General features: G+C 51.3%; 1 protein-coding gene and 1 pseudogene across 2 annotated transcripts; both read left to right on the forward strand.

Moving 5' to 3' along the window:
• The first annotated feature begins 3,869 nt into the window (after window positions 1-3,869).
• On the forward strand, window positions 3,870-11,589 carry LOC144129931 (uncharacterized). Its single transcript, XM_077663989.1, has 2 exons — window positions 3,870-7,972; window positions 11,550-11,589. The coding sequence occupies exons 1-2, from the start codon at window positions 4,812-4,814 to the stop codon at window positions 11,587-11,589; spliced, it is 3,201 nt and encodes a 1,066-aa protein (XP_077520115.1). The 5' UTR covers window positions 3,870-4,811.
• Window positions 11,590-14,083: 2,494 nt separating this feature from the next.
• Window positions 14,084-15,616, forward strand: LOC144128800 (damage-control phosphatase ARMT1-like; annotated as a pseudogene). The gene is made up of 2 exons (XR_013313827.1): window positions 14,084-14,495; window positions 14,635-15,616. The product of XR_013313827.1 is annotated as a damage-control phosphatase ARMT1-like (transcript).
• Window positions 15,617-18,678: the final 3,062 nt, after the last annotated feature.

Below are 18,678 nucleotides of genomic sequence, written 5' to 3' on the forward strand. Positions count from 1 at the left end.
CAGGTTCTTCTCCTCCGCTGCGCTTAGCGAATTGTAAGCGAAGTGTATTCCTTGTACACCGTTCTCTTTTCAAAGGCCGCAAGGCGGTAAATTCAAACACTGCAAAGTCGCGTAGCTTTGTCACTGTGTCCACAAAGGATGTTCAGGTTAAAAACAGATTAGGTTTAGTCACTATGCAGGCGCTCAAAACCGCCATCGAAAATTTATTTACAGCGGCATAAAAGTTGAGGGGATTGTAAAACCAGGCACTGGTAAAACCTAACTCCTGCGCTCTGCTGCCGGGCGTGTCACTGTCAAGAAGTTCGCATCGGAAAATCGGAACATGCGCATACAACAGGCGTGCGATGTCAGCGCACGTTAAAGATCCCCAGGTGGTCGAAATTATTCCGGAGCCCTCCACTACGGCACCTCTCTCTTCCTTTCTTCTTTCACTCCCGCCTTTATCCCTTCCCTTACGGCGCGGTTCAAGGGTCCAAGGATATATGAGACAGATACTGCGCCATTTCCTTTCCCCCCCAAAACCAATTATTATTATACAATAGGTGAGAGGCGGAGCTCCGTATTTGTTTTTTTCTAAACACCACATTCTAACTAATTTATGGGTTGCATTCCCCATAAAAAATTTTTACTGCCTTCTCTTTGAGCGCGAACACTGCTGCTATGAAGAGAGGGGCCGAGACTACCGAAACGCGAGCACCTGGCAACGTGAAAAGACTTTTACTCCTCCGACAGGAGGACCGTGGCTAGCTGGTGGACGAGGGCGCCTGACACCAGCCACACCCGCTAATGGGAGGAGATTTTCGAGTGTACTTGCCCCACAGGTTTTCTTTTTTTTTTTTGCTGTGTGCATTATAATGGAACCGGACCCAAACCTCGGATAAATGTCCCTTCCGTGCTCTTAGAACCACATAAATTTGTCTCCCTCGTCGCTGCCTACTTTAGGGCCCGGTTTCCCTCGTATAATCAGGCAGTCACTCAGTCAGTCTTTATTCTTAGATCTTGTAGTACTCCATATATGTCTGTTGCAATCCAGGAAGATGCCGCCAACTTTCCGCGGTCAGGCTGACCGAGCCGAACTATCAGACGTGTCAACAGTTAATGCTGCCAACGTCACAGAGACCGGACTAGGGAGGTCGTCTAAGCTCTGAGCACAGGGAGTGCTGAACATATGGGCGTTAGGGAGCGTATACATATGTGAGCGGCCAGGCGGCGGTGCGACTACGTAGCTGCATAGTGAGCAGCGTACGCGTCGTCTCGCGCTCAGCGAGGGGCTGAAAATCTCTTCTGCATTTCTTAAAAAACCCGCTGCGGTGGCTCAGTGGTTAGGGCGCTCGGCTACTGATCCGGAGTACCCGGGTTAGAACCCGACCGCGGCGGCCGCGTTTCGATGGAGTCGAAACGCAAAGGCGCCCGTGTGCTGTGCGATGTGAGAGAGAGAGAAACGCCTGGCCAGACAGAGATGCCAGGCTGCCGAGGGTAACAGACGACGCATAGCCGCCGATATGGAGCCTATGGAAGACGTCAGTAAACGGGAAACAAAAAAAAAACCGGATACGAAGGCTTGTCGCGCGACTGATCACACAATTCGAGTTTCCGAAAAAACAAGCACACCCAGAGAAACGTACCTCTCACTACGTATATCCTGGCATAGCCGAGCTAAGCCACTGTTTCTTCTCTTTTCCCTGCAAAGACGTCTGAAAAAATTGAAAATTTGTTTAACGTTCTTAATAGCTGCGAACCCGTATTCCTTCACTCGGCAAAAAAACAGCGAGCTCTAAAAAGCAAGCTTTCAGGCATTGTCCCGCTTTTAATCTGCAGTTCGACAACAAGTTATGCAGTCCACAAGTAGCGTTATACGGTGAATTGACTGAATAAATATGAACGCGCAGGTATAGCCAACCTCGGTTTGTTGACACATTCCATCCGATGCGGGCGGTCTGAAGGAGTCGAGTAAATGAGTTGGCTGAACCAAACATTTTCCAGTACTAATACGTTCTATGAGCACTCACACTAAGTTTTTGTGCCGTCCGACAGCTCGTTATTCAAAGCGAGAACTGGAGAAGCGTCTTGCAGCCGGGCATCAGCACGCCGGCAGCCGTCGGAACGAGAAGGCCGGCGATGGCGAAATGGCCAAATATGGCGGCGCCCATGCTACTGCTGCTGTTGCTGATAGGAAGAAAGAAAAGTGCACGGGCTTGCCTACTGGCTCAAGTAGAGCCACGCTCGCTGCCGCGCGCTGAAAGTAGGAGAGTTAAAGGATAGGAGAGCAAAGATAGAAAGAAAAGGCGCGCGCTATTAGGCCCCGGGCCGATCCCGGAGGCAGTGCAATACCGGGCCGACCTGTGCCAGAGGGCTTCAAGCCAAGCACTCCGCCATATTCCAAAAATAAGTGTAATATCTTGGGTCCAAGGACCCGCATCAAATATTAAATCAGGTATCAGATCCGATATCAGGTATCAGATCAGATCAGGTAAATCGTCTATATACACATACACCCCCCGCAAGGCGACACCTCCTCTCCCTCTACCCCAGCGGAGCTCATCTGGTGGAGCGAGCGTTTTTATGGAGCAAAGGCACCCGTGTGCTGTGCGATATTAGCGCACGTTAAACATCCCCAGGTGGTCGAAATTATTCCGGAGCCCCTCATCTACGGCACCTCTTTCTTCAGTCCTTCTTTCACTCCCTACTTTATCCTTTCCCTTACGGCGCGGTGCAGGTGTCCAACGATATATGAAACGGGTACTGCGCCATTTCCTTTCCCCAAAAAACAATTATTATTATTATTATTATTATTATTATTATTATTATTATTATTATTATTATTATTATTATTATAATGGAGCGAGCGGTGTCGACGGCGGCGCCACAGGTTTGAGCGCGGCTGCTGCGTTGCTAGGCAACGGCGGCTCAAGGTCGTTCGTGGGCCACGGCATACGGCTGAAGTGCGACCACGCGACGAGCCGAGCTGGCTGGCCGGTTGGCGTGGCGTTGCTTTCGCAACAATAATTTCGACCACCCACTGACGTGCACTGGCATCGCACAGCCCACGGACGCCTTTGCGTTTCGCCTTAAATGAACAATGCTTCAGTTTTCTGCGCATTATGTGATGGCCGGATGTCATCATTAATGGCGATTTTGATATCTTCATTCTCTCAGGAGAAATTAAAATTGGTTTTGGGGGAAAGGAAATGGCGCAGTAACTGTCTCACATATCTCATGGACACACGAACCGCGCCGTAAGGGAAGGGATAAAGGAAGGAGTGAAAAAGAAAAGACGTGCCGTAAAGGAGGCCTCCGGAATAATTTCGACCTCCTGTGACTTTAATGTGCACCGACATCGCACAGCAGACGAACGCCTTATGCGTTTCGCCTCCATCGAAACGCGGCCGCGGCGGTCGGGTTCGAACCCGTGTACTCCGGCTCAGTAGAAGAGCGCCTTAACCACTCCGCCGTGATTTTGAAAATGCGTCAGCCTCAAGTGCGCGCTTGAAGAACATCAGAACTCGACAATATCTGCGTTGGCGGAGACTATTCTTGACATCTTTTCGCAGATTTAGCCCTCAGATACAAGTGCTGGGCTAAGCTGTCTGATCAGTGCATGCCGCTGGCGCTCAAATTATAGTATATATAATGCATTGTCTTTATCTTATATTCAATATTGACATTCAATTTGGCCAACAACTGACACAAACCTAAATTAAACGTAATCCTAAACAAAGTTGTGCGTTGTTACGTTTGGAGACGCCAACATGCCAAGAATATTAAAGCCACTGGGACTCATCAATCTACCGAGGCTTCAAAGGGCCGTCGATGTGGTTGCAGCGCTACGAGTGCAGGTGGTGGCGTCTACAAGGGTCATTCCCCCCCCCCCCCCCCTGCTGTTTAAGGGGTGAAACGGCTCCCCGCTGTCTGAGAAAGGCTTTAGTGAACCTGTCTTTTGTTCTCAACGCCGGACCAACCCGGGACATTTTTCTCCCGGAGGGGACGGCGGGGGAGCCGGCGAGCGGCGGAACTGCAAATCAGCCGTGACAAATGCGGCCGGGTTTGGCTAAGCCAACGTCTCTGGAATCTTCGTGCTTCGAAAACAACTTCGACTTGGACTGTGCTTTCCCACGCTCTACGTGACAGCTTCTGCGAACTGCGGTGGGATCCATTCGCCCCCACACTACCGCTGTGAAGTGCAGGTGACTGACCTTCAACGCTCTCAATGGGACCCCCTTCGTGCTATTCATCACTGAAGCCTGGACAGCGCGGACACTAATCTGCCAGAAGTGGCAAGAGTGTGTGGATGGGGGCGGACCCGGAAGACTGGACACGTGATCTACATCACAGTGATTCGACGCATTTTTAATGAACTAGATTCCCCAACTAGGGACCTGGGGACAGCGGACCCTATTTAAGCAGCGATCTGGCGTGTGTTCGCCAGCTCCCGATTCACTCTTTCAATCTTTGTATAAATGTAAATAAACCCTTCAGTCTCTCCTTCACCTCGAAGACCCTCTCATCTCTTCGTCAACCCCACTACAGCAGTCTCCCGATCCGGAACCCGGGGACACCGACCTTGGCGAGAGACGGCACAGGCGAACCAGGGGCCCGCATCTAACAACTGGTGGCAGCGGTGGGATCGACCATGCGGCGTGGTGTTGCTTCCGTGGGTGAGTGCTTGAACTTTGCTTGAGATTCGCCAGGCTTCAATTGTTTGGGTTAATACATTGAACTGCTGGGAATCGAGGGAAGTTGTTCAGTGAGACAAGTGTGTGTAGCTCACGTCAACAGTTGTGCAGCAAAGTTCAAGGCTCGGAACAGTAAACATGGATCTAATGAAGTTGCTAAGGTCAGATTTGCTGTCATTGTGTGAAGAGTTGGGTGTAGATGTAGAGGAGAAGATGAAAAAGTCACACATTTGCACATTGCTCTTGGAAACGGCCAATGAAGAAACAGTTAGCGATACGTGGGAACTCCTCAAAGCGGAGCGAAAGAAAAAGGAAGATGAGCGAAAGAAAGAGGAAGATGAGCGAAAGAAAGAGGAAGATGAGCGGGAGCGAAAGAGAGAGGAAACTGAGCGCCAACGGCTAGTGGCCGAGCGAGAGGAACGGGAGCTCAGAAGGTTGCAGCTTGCGAATGACCAAAAGAAACTGGAATGTGAGAGTTCGAGAGGCATGACTCCAGAGAGAGTGAGTCAGGCCGAATCGTTTCCTATGGACAGATTGATGCAGCCGTATAAGATTGGCGAGGATCTTGGTTATTACCTCGTGAATTTCGAGAGGACGTGTGAGAAACGGGGTTACGCTAAGGAGACCTGGCCACAAAAGCTACTAATGGTGTTACCCTGTGAGGCGGCCACTATAGTCGCGAGGCTTGACGCGAAAGATGCCGATGACTACGAGAAGGTGAAAGCGAGTTTGCTAAGAAAGTACCGACTTTCGGCAGAAGAATTCCGACAGCGGTTCAGAGGTGCCAGCAAGAGAAGCAGCGAGAGCTATGCAGAATTCGCATTCAGTTTGAAGGCCAACCTTACAGAGTGGTTGAAGGGCGCGGAGGCATATGACACCAAAGATAAGGTTGTCGAATGTGTAGGCCTCGAGCAGTTCTATAACAGTATCCCTGAGGCCGTTAAGTTATGGGTGCAAGACAGAGAAAATGTGAGCACAGTGGAGAAAGCTGCAGAACTAGCGGACGAATATGCAACACGGAGAAAGCTGAGTTCCGAGTCAAGCGAGTCTGAAAAGAAAGCGTTCGGTTTAAGGAAGCGTTTCATTCCCAAAAATCGATCGCAATTTAGGAATCGCGAGACAGTTGAGGGCATTAAACAGGCCCCAGAAAAAACTGAGGATCGTGCCAAGCAGGCCGGAGCTCAGAAAGCATTGACGAAGGAGTTCGAGGCCAGGAAGCCGTTCCGTTGTTTCAACTGTCAGGAAACTGGACATATTGCAGCAAGGTGTACGAAGACGCGATTAGCTTTCTCATATGCCAACGACAGTGATGAGAATTTGGAACTTCTGCGTCCATATATTCACGAACTCCAAGTAAATGGAAAATTGTGCAGGGTCCTTCGGGACAGCGGGGCAACAATGGACATTGTTCACCCCTCATATGTCAAGGAGGAAGACTTTACTGGGGAAGTAGCATGGATAAGACAGGTACTAGAAAATCAGAGTGTGTGCCTCCCTATGGCAAGGGTGGTGATTTCCGGCCCGTTCGGCGAGCTAGCGACAGAAGCCGCCGTCTCGTCGGCTGTTTCATTGCAGTACCCGTATCTATTCTCCAATAAGTCAAATCAGCTGCTTTGCGATCGAGGTCAGAAGCTGGCTGAGGGGACAGTGAAAGCCCTGACTAGGTCCAAATCACGCGAGCTTGCTTCCAAGCTTAGGTACAGCCAGGAATCAGAGGCAACTGGTGAGAGGGAGGGAATTCCCGAGATTGCGGAACCAAGCAAAGAAAATGCAGTTCGAGCACATGAACAGCAGCAGGAACCTGTTACCGAAGGTAGCCCCATCGATGCCAGCCTACAAGAAGCGTGCAGTCCAGACTCCATGTTATTGCCCACCTCCCTGTGCATGGATCGCTTGTTGCGCGTTGACAGAGACTCCTTAATCACAGAACAGGAAAGAGACCCTAGCTTGTCAAAGTTACACTTCACAGCCAAGGAGGGTATTGCTAGGCGTAACGTGACATTGCACCACAAAGGCGGATTGCTGTATCGCCATTACAGGGACAAAAAGGGGAAGACGCTTGATCAGCTGGTCGTGCCTGAAAAGTACCGCTCTGACCTTTTAGGCCTCTGTCACGGAAACAGTTGGTCAGGGCACTTAGGTGTAAACAAAACGAAGGAAAGGCTGCTTGGGGAATACTACTGGCCGGGATGTTTCCGAGATGCTGAACGCTACGTGCAGTCATGCGACGCGTGTCAGCGCACCGGAAAACCAGGAGAAAGATGGAAGGCCCCGCTAAAGCTGGTGCCGCTTATCTCGGAGCCTTTTCGACGTCTGGTCATTGACACCGTCGGGCCACTACCCAGAACTAAGTCAGGCTATAAGTACGTACTCACTATGATATGCCCTGCTACCAAGTTCCCGGAGGCGGTGCCGCTAAAGGAGCTTAGCTCGGCAGAGATAGTGGACGGTCTCCTGTCCGTTTTCGCTCGAATTGGCTTTCCGGCAGAAATTCAGGCTGATCAGGGGACAGTTTTCACGAGCGCACTCACAACCACGTTCTTACAGAGGTGTGGGGTGAGGTTGATTCATAGCTCCGTTTACCACCCTCAATCGAACAGCGTCGAGAAGTGGCACTCAGTGCTCAAAAGAGTGCTACGTGCTTCCTGCTATGAGCACAAAGACGATTGGGAAAGTTGCCTCCCGGCAACGCTGTTCGCCCTGAGAACAGTACCGCACGAAGCGACGGGCTTCACTCCTGCAGAACTAGTGTACGGAAGGGCTCTTCGTTCCCCGCTTAGGATGCTTAGAGAAATGTGGGAGGGGACAGGAGAGAGTCAGTCAGTAGTGGAGTATGTGTTGCAGTTACTAAACCGGCTGAGTGCCACACGAGAACTAGTGGATCGAAATCTCAAAACAGCTCAGGACACGGCGAAGAAGTACTACGACAAGAATGCTAGACTGAGAACCTTCAAGACGGGGGATCGTGTGCTTATTCTCAGGTCCGCACGCAAAAATAAGATGGAAGTTCACTGGGACGGGCCAGTGGAAGTTTTGGATCAGATTTCAGAAACCAACTACACTTTGAAAATGCCAGGGAGAGGACAGCAGATAAAGATCTATCACTGCAATTTAATGAAGCCCTATGTAGAAAGGAGCGGGGTTGTAAACATGGCCGTAAATATCCCCGAAGAGCTACAAACCGAAAACCCTGAGTGGAAAGGCAGCATGAAAGAAAATGCTACCAACAGCATAGAGGAAATCGTGTCCCGATCCGCGAGCACCATGGATCTAGAACAAAAGCAACTCCAAGAATTGAGGCAACTGCTGTGCGAATTCCGGAGAGTTTTAGCGACCGGCCGGGGAAGACAAATCTCATCACGCATGAGATAGAGCTAACTTCGACCGATCCAGTAAGATCAAAAGCCTACAGAGTTTCTCCAAGGCAGAAAGAAATAATTGAGGCGGAGATAAAGCACATGCTGGAACTTGGCGTGATAGAGCCAGCAGAGAGCGACTACACCTCCCCGCTGATACTCGTGGAGGCACCAGGCAAAGATCCGCGACCTTGCGTGGACTACAGGAAGCTGAATACCATAACAAAGGACCAGCTGTACCCGATACCGAACATCGAAGAAAGGATCGAGACAGTTAGCGCGGCACAGTACATCTCCACCCTTGACCTGGTGAGAGGGTACTGGCAAGTCCCCCTCTCGGAAAGCGCGAGTCGGTATGCAGCATTTATTTCTCCCATGGGGGTATTCCGACCTTTGGTGCTCAGTTTTGGGCTAAAGAATGCACCTTTTAGCTTTTCAAAGCTAATGGACATCATCCTCAAGGACATGCAGGATTTCGCGCTGCCTTACCTTGACGATGTGGCCATTTTTTCTAACTCTTGGGAAGACCATGTTTCCCATCTCAGGAGGGTACTGACGAGTTTGAGGGACGCTGGGCTAACCATTAAGGCCGAAAAATGTAGTTTTGGCTGCTCGCATGTCACCTATCTTGGTCATGTTGTCGGTAGAGGGACGAGGAGACCGTCAGACCTCAAGATAGCCCCTATCGCTGAATTCCCGCAGCCCCGAACTAAGACTGATGTACGGTCATTTCTCGGTCTGGTGGGGTACTACCAAAGGTACATACCCAACTATTCACAGCTAGCAAGTCCTTTGACCGATGCGCTTCGCAAAGAAAAGCCGAATAGCGTTATCTGGGACGCAGCAAAAGAAATTTCGTTTCAGAGCTTGAAGAGCGTGCTGGTTTCGCGGCCCGTGTTACGCGCGCCGGACTACAGCAAGGAATTCGTGGTCCAGTGTGACGCCAGCGACCGGGGTATGGGGGTCGTATTAAGCCAAGTCGGAGACGACAATGAGGAGCACCCTATCCTTTATGCCAGCAGGAAGTTAACCGTAAGGGAAGAAGCCTACAGCGCTTCGGAAAAGGAATGCGCTTGTCTGGTTTGGGCCGCACAGAAGCTAGCCTGTTATGTTTACGGGGCGAAATTTACTTTCGAGACAGATCATTGTCCGCTTACATGGCTGCGTCAAATGTCGCCCAAGAATGGCCGCTTGCTTCGATGGAGTCTAGCCCTCCAGCAATATAACTTTTCTGTGCGATACAAAAGGGGCAAATGTCATGGCAATGCCGACGGATTGAGCAGGTTATTCCCATAATTGAGGTATCCGTTCGGTGGCAATTCGGTGCCTTTTCGTATTTTTTTTAGGTGCTAGTTAGCTTTGTTTTGGCGTGGTGTCCTATTATCCTTTTTCTTTTGCTTCCAAATTTGCCACCTCTCTTCAAGCCGTGTTCGGCGAATCGGACTTTGGCAGCGAATTTGGCAGACATGGAAGCTGTTCTTAGTAGCCGAGATTACTGCTGTCAGCTACAAAATTTTGTGCTTACGTTTACATTGACAATGCAGTAGTATTGCAAAACAGCCTGGCGGCTCTCGGGTGAATTTCGTGCACTGCCTGGGGAGTGGCGCCATGTTGAGTGGCTGATTTCGACTAATGCCTCCGTTGTCCGAGGTTTAGGACTCTACACTGTGCTTGCAGACAAGATGCAGAAGGGCCTCCCACGCTACAACTCAAGTCATCTCTCCTCGACCAGTGATTGTGACCACTGGCCGATCGAGATTGTCCTGGCCGCGGAGGAGCTGTTACGTTTGGAGACGCCAACATGCCAAGAATATTAAAGCCACTGGGACTCATCAATCTACCGAGGCTTCAAAGGGCCGTCGATGTGGTTGCAGCGCTACGAGTGCAGGTGGTGGCGTCTACAAGGGTCATTCCCCCCCCCCCCCCCCTGCTGTTTAAGGGGTGAAACGGCTCCCCGCTGTCTGAGAAAGGCTTTAGTGAACCTGTCTTTTGTTCTCAACGCCGGACCAACCCGGGACATTTTTCTCCCGGAGGGGACGGCGGGGGAGCCGGCGAGCGGCGGAACTGCAAATCAGCCGTGACAAATGCGGCCGGGTTTGGCTAAGCCAACGTCTCTGGAATCTTCGTGCTTCGAAAACAACTTCGACTTGGACTGTGCTTTCCCACGCTCTACGTGACAGCTTCTGCGAACTGCGGTGGGATCCATTCGCCCCCACACTACCGCTGTGAAGTGCAGGTGACTGACCTTCAACGCTCTCAATGGGACCCCCTTCGTGCTATTCATCACTGAAGCCTGGACAGCGCGGACACTAATCTGCCAGAAGTGGCAAGAGTGTGTGGATGGGGGCGGACCCGGAAGACTGGACACGTGATCTACATCACAGTGATTCGACGCATTTTTAATGAACTAGATTCCCCAACTAGGGACCTGGGGACAGCGGACCCTATTTAAGCAGCGATCTGGCGTGTGTTCGCCAGCTCCCGATTCACTCTTTCAATCTTTGTATAAATGTAAATAAACCCTTCAGTCTCTCCTTCACCTCGAAGACCCTCTCATCTCTTCGTCAACCCCACTACAGCAGTCTCCCGATCCGGAACCCGGGGACACCGACCTTGGCGAGAGACGGCACAGGCGAACCAGGGGCCCGCATCTAACAGCGTGTCGTAGGAAGCGTTTGATATAAAGATCACTGGGATAACCTATATTTTAACACACTTAAGATGAACGCCTCTTGTAAAAATGTATGCTGTTGAGAAAATTTTAATTTCACATCTGGTACAGTGATGTAATGATAGCAAATATACATGAAAATGTTCCAATGTATGTTAACCCGTTTTGAGGATTCTATGATTCCCTATCAAAATATGACAACCTGGTGCTTTTAAAAATTAATCAGTTTATACATAACAGCAGGAATAAATATTCTTATACTTCCAGAGTTCAAGAATCTGTTAAAATCGTGCTCCTATCTCTGGTTGTTCTCACTATTGTTTTTTGTTGTACATGCGTTTGTTTGCATCTTAGGCAGAGCTGATAGGTGGCAAAGTGTTCGAATATGTCTACAATAGGAGAAATTTATGCCTTATGTAATGTTACTAGTACGTAGGTGTATTTATTGGTTCATGCATTTATTCTGTACCGCCCGCGTGCGGTGACTTGGTGGCTACGCGCATTCATTTGCTGAGCGAGAGGCAGGACTGAATCCCGGCCGCGGCAGCCATTTCGATGGAGGCGAGATAGAAACGCACCCGCGGTGTGCTGCGCGATTCAGTGTACGTCAGAGAATCCCGGGTGGTCGAAATTAATCCGAAGCCTTCCACTAGGTATCTCTCAAATTTCATACGGGCTGTTTTGGCGCGTTAAACCCGACACACGATACCGTACTTTATTTTGCCCTACGGTATGTGCAAAACTGTGTAACAGAGCAATTACTCTTTAGTATCCTCCGAAGCGGAGCCATACGCGGCTACTAGAGAAAGCTATACAGCTTTCACAGACACTTCTGAAAAATTCCTTCAGGGATCGGCGATCGGGCCTGGGACCACCGCCTGACCACTAACAGCTATAGCTATAACCGCTAGCAGATGTATAGGACGAAGCCGAATTGATCAGCAGCTCAAAGTGGGAACGTTTATTATTGGCCCAATGTTCCCCAAGGTCGTAGATTTGAAATAAGGGAATAAAGTAATCATTAGCTTCCGCGCAATGCTATCAGAAATTTTATAGTTGAAAAAAAAATTGCAAAATTGCCCAGACCGAGACGAATTTTTCTTTCACCGCGAAGTTAATGCGAGAGCTGCACAGCTTTTATTTGTAGCCGTATGACTGCGCTTGCTTTGGGTGGATGCCGGTCATTAATTACTCCCTTATTGCATATCTTCTCCCACGTTGAGCGAGTCTCCTACACATTGGACTACGTATATATATATTCTCTGTACCTATAGCTTCTGTCGTTGTGTGAGGCTTCGGGGTAAGCGCGTGCATCACGCATCGCCATGCGTCACGCGTGCCATCATGCGTCATGCAGCGTCTTTCATCCATCCATCGATCGTCCAGCGGGAAGCGAGGGAAACGAGCGCGGGAAAGAGGGAGATGGGGACAGCGCGGACGACGCTGCCACCGACGCCAAGGTTTCGCCGCACGAGTCGCATACAGCTGTCGCTGTAAAAATTGAACCAGCGACGATATTTGGAGACTTCCGTCTTCACCTTTCCGTCCGAGGAGATAGAAGCGGACTAGGTGCCGTAACTGTCAATGCATGGAAAACCTCACACGAAAAGGAGACTTCCTCTCGGGCGCAACGGGGCTTGACCTTCTCGCGCGTTTTCACCATCGCCGTCGACTGCACTGCATCATTTTACTGTTACCAACACGTCTTAATTAGCCCGTCAAGTTCAATAAAATGTAATTAGTGACTTGCAAGTTGCATTGCTAGACAGTGATTGGATTTGTAACATTACGCAGACAACGTTTTCATACGTGGACACCAAAAGGGCGAGGCAATAATTATCTCGTATAGCAGCGTAATATATAATAGGTTGCATATTATTCCATCAACAATATTTATACTCCCAATACACATATAGCCAACTAAAGTGAAGCTATAACATTGCGCCTGTTTACATGGGAGGCACTCATGTTGGCATACATTTAATTGGAGCAGCCATAAGGTATAACCGCGCGATATAAGCGTGTCGTTAAAAATTTATAGTTACATGACCATCTCTTATCCCTATGCTGCACACACGCATTTTCAAGCGCATAGGCATAGAATGTTCGGCACTTGCATTTGTAACCTGAGTTGCAAAAATTTTCATTTGTATAAATGCATGTGTTCAGCGCTAAAACCCCTGCTAAGTGCCGCCCAGCTGACGTTTCAGTAACCTCTCTGTATTCATTGTCAAATAAAAACATTGGCAGCTAAATTAATTATTTTCTTTCCTTATGAGATTCAATTCTTTGACAAATGAAAATTTTTTGTTCAAAACACGTGAACACTCGAGGAGGAGCTCTCAAATGTATTTAAAAGGGGGGGGGGGGGGGGGAAGGGGCGGGCTCACACATGTCACCGCAAAACTGATCAGGTAGGCATTGCGTTACAGCGGGCGCCAACCGCCAGAGCGTTTTTCCCGCCAGGAATTGATTGTTGATTGTAAAACAGTTATTGCGTCGAGAGCAGGTTGCAGGAGACACATACTAGATTTCCGCTAGACCATGGCTGGCGACGACCTCACTGACCCGCTCGATTGCCCGTACTTGAATGTTAGGGTCCGAGCTGACCAGCACGCCTCCCACCGCTCGGGAGAAGGGAGCTGTATCAACTCCGCCAGGGGCGGATCGTTTGCGCAGTTCCAGTGAATGTGGTCGTATGTGGCCCTTTCACCACATTTATGGCAGTTTGGGTCGTACTGGCCAGGGTACATGAGGGCAAGCACTGCCGGATTCAGAAGGGAGCGTGTTTGCAGTCGGCGCCAGGTAACTTCCTGCGCTTTTGTTAACGATTTGTGGGGAGGGGGATATGCGCGCTTCTCCAGCCTAAAGTGATGGGTGATGTCATGAAATGAGATCAACCCGTCCCTCGTGAAATTCGGATCGGAGGGCGCCCGCAAAGATCCTCCAGTGCTCTATCCTCCTCTTAAAGTCACTGGATAAATTATCCTCCAGGCGTCGTTAGCGCCATCGCTCGTCAGCGAATGCAACTGTTCTCTAGAGCATGGGCTCACGAGCGGCGCGAGCGGCGGCTCTTATGACCTTGGCTACGGGCGGAGTTGATAGGGTGCACGTCCCGGCATTTTAGCCCCGCTCCCAGCCGTTGCACTGCACGTCGCGGACGAACGTGAATGGCCACCAACACGAACGCCTCGCACGAAAACGCTGGGCAGCGAAACTTGACAACCGACAGTTTTCGGCCAGCGACATCCCCAGCGGCAGCGCTGCCGCCTCCGCTCAGCGCCAAGGACCCGAAGGGCTTCGCATACAAGACAGTGCGCGAGAGGGCTGGCTGTCATTCCTGACCAGAGCCATGGGACACCGTCTCCGGGGACGCGGCAGAGATGGAGCGACAGAAGGGTCCCCGAAGCGCGCCAAGACATCCAGGTCGTCGTGGAACGCCTGGCGAAACTTCGTGACGAGATTACTGCCAACAGCCGCTTATTGCCCTTGAAGACGACTTCCAGGATGCGGCCGTTTGGAACGCTGTGCTGCAGCAGTACACGGTCGAAAATAAGGGGCTGCCCGCCGCGCTGGTACGACGCGCCCTGGCTGTACTTCGAGACGTACTTCTACCGACGCATCTTCGAGGCGTTTTACAAGACGGCAAGGTTGAACGACTTTCGATCCCTTTGCCAAGTTGAAGGAGGACGCGCTCAACGGCTGCATCAGTGCAGCACACACACTGTGCGACTTCGTGCGTTCCAGCTCGCACCGAGATGCATCGTCAGGGGAGCTTAAACAAAGCACATACAGGTGAGCTCAACTCTGTCTTGTTTGTTTGCGACTTCTCTTCGTCGGTTTTCTGTTGCTGACACATTCTGAACTCATGTTCATCAAAATGCCTGATCTTTGTGGTTACTATATGACTCAGGTATCTTCTGGTTACACACAGGCTGATTCACTCGTCGCTCTGGGGCAACCGTTGCGACCTGTCGCTGTCCTGTGGTGCTGACGCATCAGACCAAGCTGGTTCCCTCTTGAAGACTGACGCGCTACGATCCTGCATCATCTCCGACCACACTGACCAGCTGTGGGAGCACTTGGTCAAGCTCCGTCAGCAGAATCTCGGTGGCAAGCCCACGCAGCTGCACTGCGTTATGGACAACTCGGGCTACGAGCTGGCCGCAGACTTGGCCCTTTTCGACTTCTTGCACGCTAGCGGCTTCGTGGCCGCCGTGACTATTCACGTCAAGGCCATACCCTGGTACGTGTCGGACGTGATGCGCCGTGACTTGTCGTGGACTCTGCGCAAGATGCGCGAATGCGACCACGAAGCAACGCGGGCCCTGGGCGAGCGGTGCCAGCGTCGAATCGACGAAGGTGTCTGGTCCGTGCTGGACGACATATTCTGGACGCAGCCGTTCGACTACGCTCAGATGGCGACAAGGCGGCCTGGGCTTTACAAACTGCTACAATCGGCGGATCTGGTGCTGTTCAAAGGGGACGTCAACTACCGAAAGCTCGTGGGCGACCTCGAATGGGACCCCTCGGTGCCGTTCCATCAGGTTCTGAGAGGCTTCGACCCAACATTCCTGTGCACTCTGCGCACCATTAAGTCGAACACTGTGGCGGGAGTCGACAGATCGGTCGTTCGCGGTGTGGCTCAGCGGTCAGCAGACTGGATGATTACTGGCGAGTATGCGGTGCTGCAGTGCGCAGGAGTGACAGCATAACGAGAACTAGATTCGGGTTGGGGTAAATTGGCGGGTGGTTTTATGCTGTGCCCTGAAAGAACTTCCCCGCGGAGATTATGCGACACTGCCGACATTTTTCATCGCCAGGACATTTCAAAGCGCGACAAAAGGTGGATTGCGCGTAAAATGGCAGTAATGCAAATTTCTGAGAATAAATACTTAACCGTGTGATATTGCGAATTGCAGCGTTAGCTGGTTGGATGGATGATGAGGCGTGTAATGACAATATTACAATGATTGGTGGCGCGGTGCCGCATTTTTTGCGCGGCAAAGCAGCGCAGAAACGCGCACGGTCAAGCAGCACTCGCGCGCGCACTCATGCCCATGACAGCAACGGTAGCGATGCCTGTTAGTAGAAAGTTTAAGGAAAGAGGGTTTATATCGTTTAGGGGATAGGGGAATAGCGGGGCGCCAGTGCGCATGCGTACTGGCGCCCTACTACTCCACATCCCCGTAACCTGTAGGGTCCCCCTTTTCTAATAGAAAACTAACCACTGGGAGCCACTAGGCGGCACTCTCCTCGCACTCTTGCGCACCTGATCGTCGTGCGAGCCGACGCCGCGAAAACAGAATATCTGCCAAAAACAGCTGTTACTGTAAAAAAAAAAATGCTGATGGTTTGGCTCCGGTTAAACGCCAGTGTGTACGCGATAGCTGACCCGAAGAAGACGTCGCTTCTCTCGCGGCTATTCGCTGTCGTTTTTTCGCTTCCTGACGTCGTCGTTTGGCGAGCCGTTCCTCTCGTCGTTCCGGCGTCTCGGCCGTGCGCTTGGCATTCCTGGCTTCTTGTGCTCGTTGTCGACTCACCTTATACCACGCCACAACTTCGGTATCCGTCGACGTGGCTTCTCGAAGTCGCCGTTGGTGTATGTCGGTCGCAGTACAGACGCGGACTTTCTGCTTCTTGACCCATCGTTCATCTGAAGAACGAGCGCTTCGCACCCTCTGGTTATAAAGCGGCCGAGCAGTGACGCGAATCTTTTGCCCAACTGCGCATGCGCAGCGCACTGTAGCTGCTGCGCATGCGCGACGCGCGCACCGAGGTTGCGGAGTCGGCAGAGGCGACGGCGCAACTCTAGCGACACGCGCGGCGCACCTATTGCTCGGCGCAACTCTAGCTGACGTCACGCGCGGTGCACCTGTTGCTCGGCGCATGCGCATTAAAAGGCCCCAGAAAGGGGCTCCTAATAAAGTTGCGATATGTCTGGGATGTTAAAGGACGCCGCTTCATAATTATCCTCCAGCAAGAATTTTTTTAATGCGTTTTGTGGAAGCTGAGTTATAAGCAGACAAAATTTGAACTTCCACGTCTTCTCGCCTTTCCTCTCCTCTCGCACGCCAAAACCGCCACAACGGCGGCGCTCCTCCGCCGGTGCCTCGATTACCTCAATGGCCAGCCTTAGGCGAGCGGGCATCCAGGCACCCTAGGCCCCACCCACTCGGCCACTCCCCTACCTCCATCGGCTGCGGCGCGCGCGGAGTAGCACCGCGGCCGTGGTAGGGCGTGACGTCTGAAACAATTTGGCGCTGTGAACCAATGATGACCCCCGGATGCTGACGTCACTTGCACGACGTGACGTCTTATGCCAGTGGTCTCCTCGATTTGGCTGCACTTCTTGCACTAGTTCACAAAAGTGCCGTGCCAGTGCAGCGCCAGTTCTTGCGGTGCCAGTGCAGCGCGACACTAGCGCTCTTCGTGGCGCGGCCGAATCGAGTGCACAAGTGCAAGCCTTGTCGTCTGCCGCTCTTGCCGTGCTAGCCGTGCGCCGTTGGTTTTTGCTTGTACCCACCGGCCTTCAACTTCCCGATTAAATCAGTGATTAAACTAAAGATTTTAGTGAGTGAATCGTGGACGAACATGGCTGACGTTGTTCAGTTAGGCATGGAAATAGTCGAAGAGTGCGCGTCTTGTGTGAATCGCGGAAAAACGTTGCCGACATTGTTTTGTTAGCGATGGAAATTGTAGAGGACGACGAGTTCGACGCCGAGCTGGAAGCTGCGTTTGCCCTTGCAGCATGCAAGTTACTACGTGCAGACCGCAACCGCGTCAGTGGCTACTTCCAAAATGTGACGCCCAGATACTTCGACTTTGAGTTTAAAAAGCTATTTAGGTTGTCTCGAGAGACTTGTGACCTCGTGTGCGAGCGCTTCAGGTGCTCTTCCTCGTATCCGAAGGCTGTGAGCGGACGGCGGCAAATTTCTGCCGAAGAGACAATTTTGATTGCCCTTAGCTATATCGGGAATCAAAGCAGCATGAATTCTGTGGCCGACCGATTTGACGTGACCGAGTCTTCTGTTGTGTTGTGCCTTCGGAGGGTGCTGGACTTTCTCATGGACATCAGCGACGAAGTGATCGCTTGGCCAGACGAAGCAGAGCTAGCCCGCAGCAAGACACGTTTTCTCTCTAAGAGTGGTGGGAAAGGTCCCCGAAATACTGTTGGCTGCATTGATGGCAGCCATGTCGAGATTGCCAAGCCTGAAGACTCCACTGCTTCCTATATCAATAGGAAGAAGTGGCCGTCGATAATACTGCAGGGGATCTGCAATGACCAGAACAAGTTCCTGGATGTGTTCATCGGATTTCCCGGCTCTGCTCACGATGCCCACGTGCTGAAGGAGAGTCCCTTCTTCGCGGAAGCCACCAGTAAATGCGGGGACGATTACATACTGGGCGACTCGGCGTACCGTGGTTATTGACACCCTACAGGGACAATGGATCAAGCTTTCCTTCGTGGAAAAAGAAGTTTAACAAGTACCATAGCCAGCAACGAGAATACGTTCGGCCTTGTTAAACAGCGCTTCAGGCGGCTGTATCTGATTGATGCCAAGAGCATTCTCCAGTGCTGCAAGATTGTAATGGGCGCTTGTGTGCTTCACAATTTATGCAATGCTGAAAGAGATTTTATAGCCGAGCTTGCAGACAACCCTGACATTGACGATGTAGGTAACAACGATGAAGATATCGGAATCACCTCACCAGCGTGCTCCGAGAGCCGAAGGCAAATGATTGCTCAGCATCAGTGCTAGGAAAACATCCTTGCTTGCGTAAAGAAACATTTCCCCGACAAGTTCTGAATGGCTACTCTTTATTTGTGCGCACGACACTTATCAATTCCTTCAGCAGGGCCATTCTTGCGTCGAGCCGTGCTTGCCTGGCAGCCTCCGCATCTGCAATAACCTTCAAAAGGACTTCCACAGGCTTGTCCCTGCGACGCCTTTCTTTGTTGGCCCAAGCTGTCGCT

Source organism: Amblyomma americanum, chromosome 4 (genome assembly GCF_052857255.1).
Source record: "Amblyomma americanum isolate KBUSLIRL-KWMA chromosome 4, ASM5285725v1, whole genome shotgun sequence".
Taxonomy (NCBI): domain Eukaryota; kingdom Metazoa; phylum Arthropoda; class Arachnida; order Ixodida; family Ixodidae; genus Amblyomma; species Amblyomma americanum.

Excerpts from the sequence above, each read along its gene's own strand:
- LOC144129931 (XM_077663989.1), top strand. The coding sequence starts at position 4,812 with ATGGATCTAATGAAGTTGCTAAGGTCAGATTTGCTGTCATTGTGTGAA. Across the intron at positions 7,973-11,549 it reads AAGCAACTCCAAGAATTGAG|GGATCGGCGATCGGGCCTGG; the intron begins GCAACTGCTGTG and ends AAATTCCTTCAG.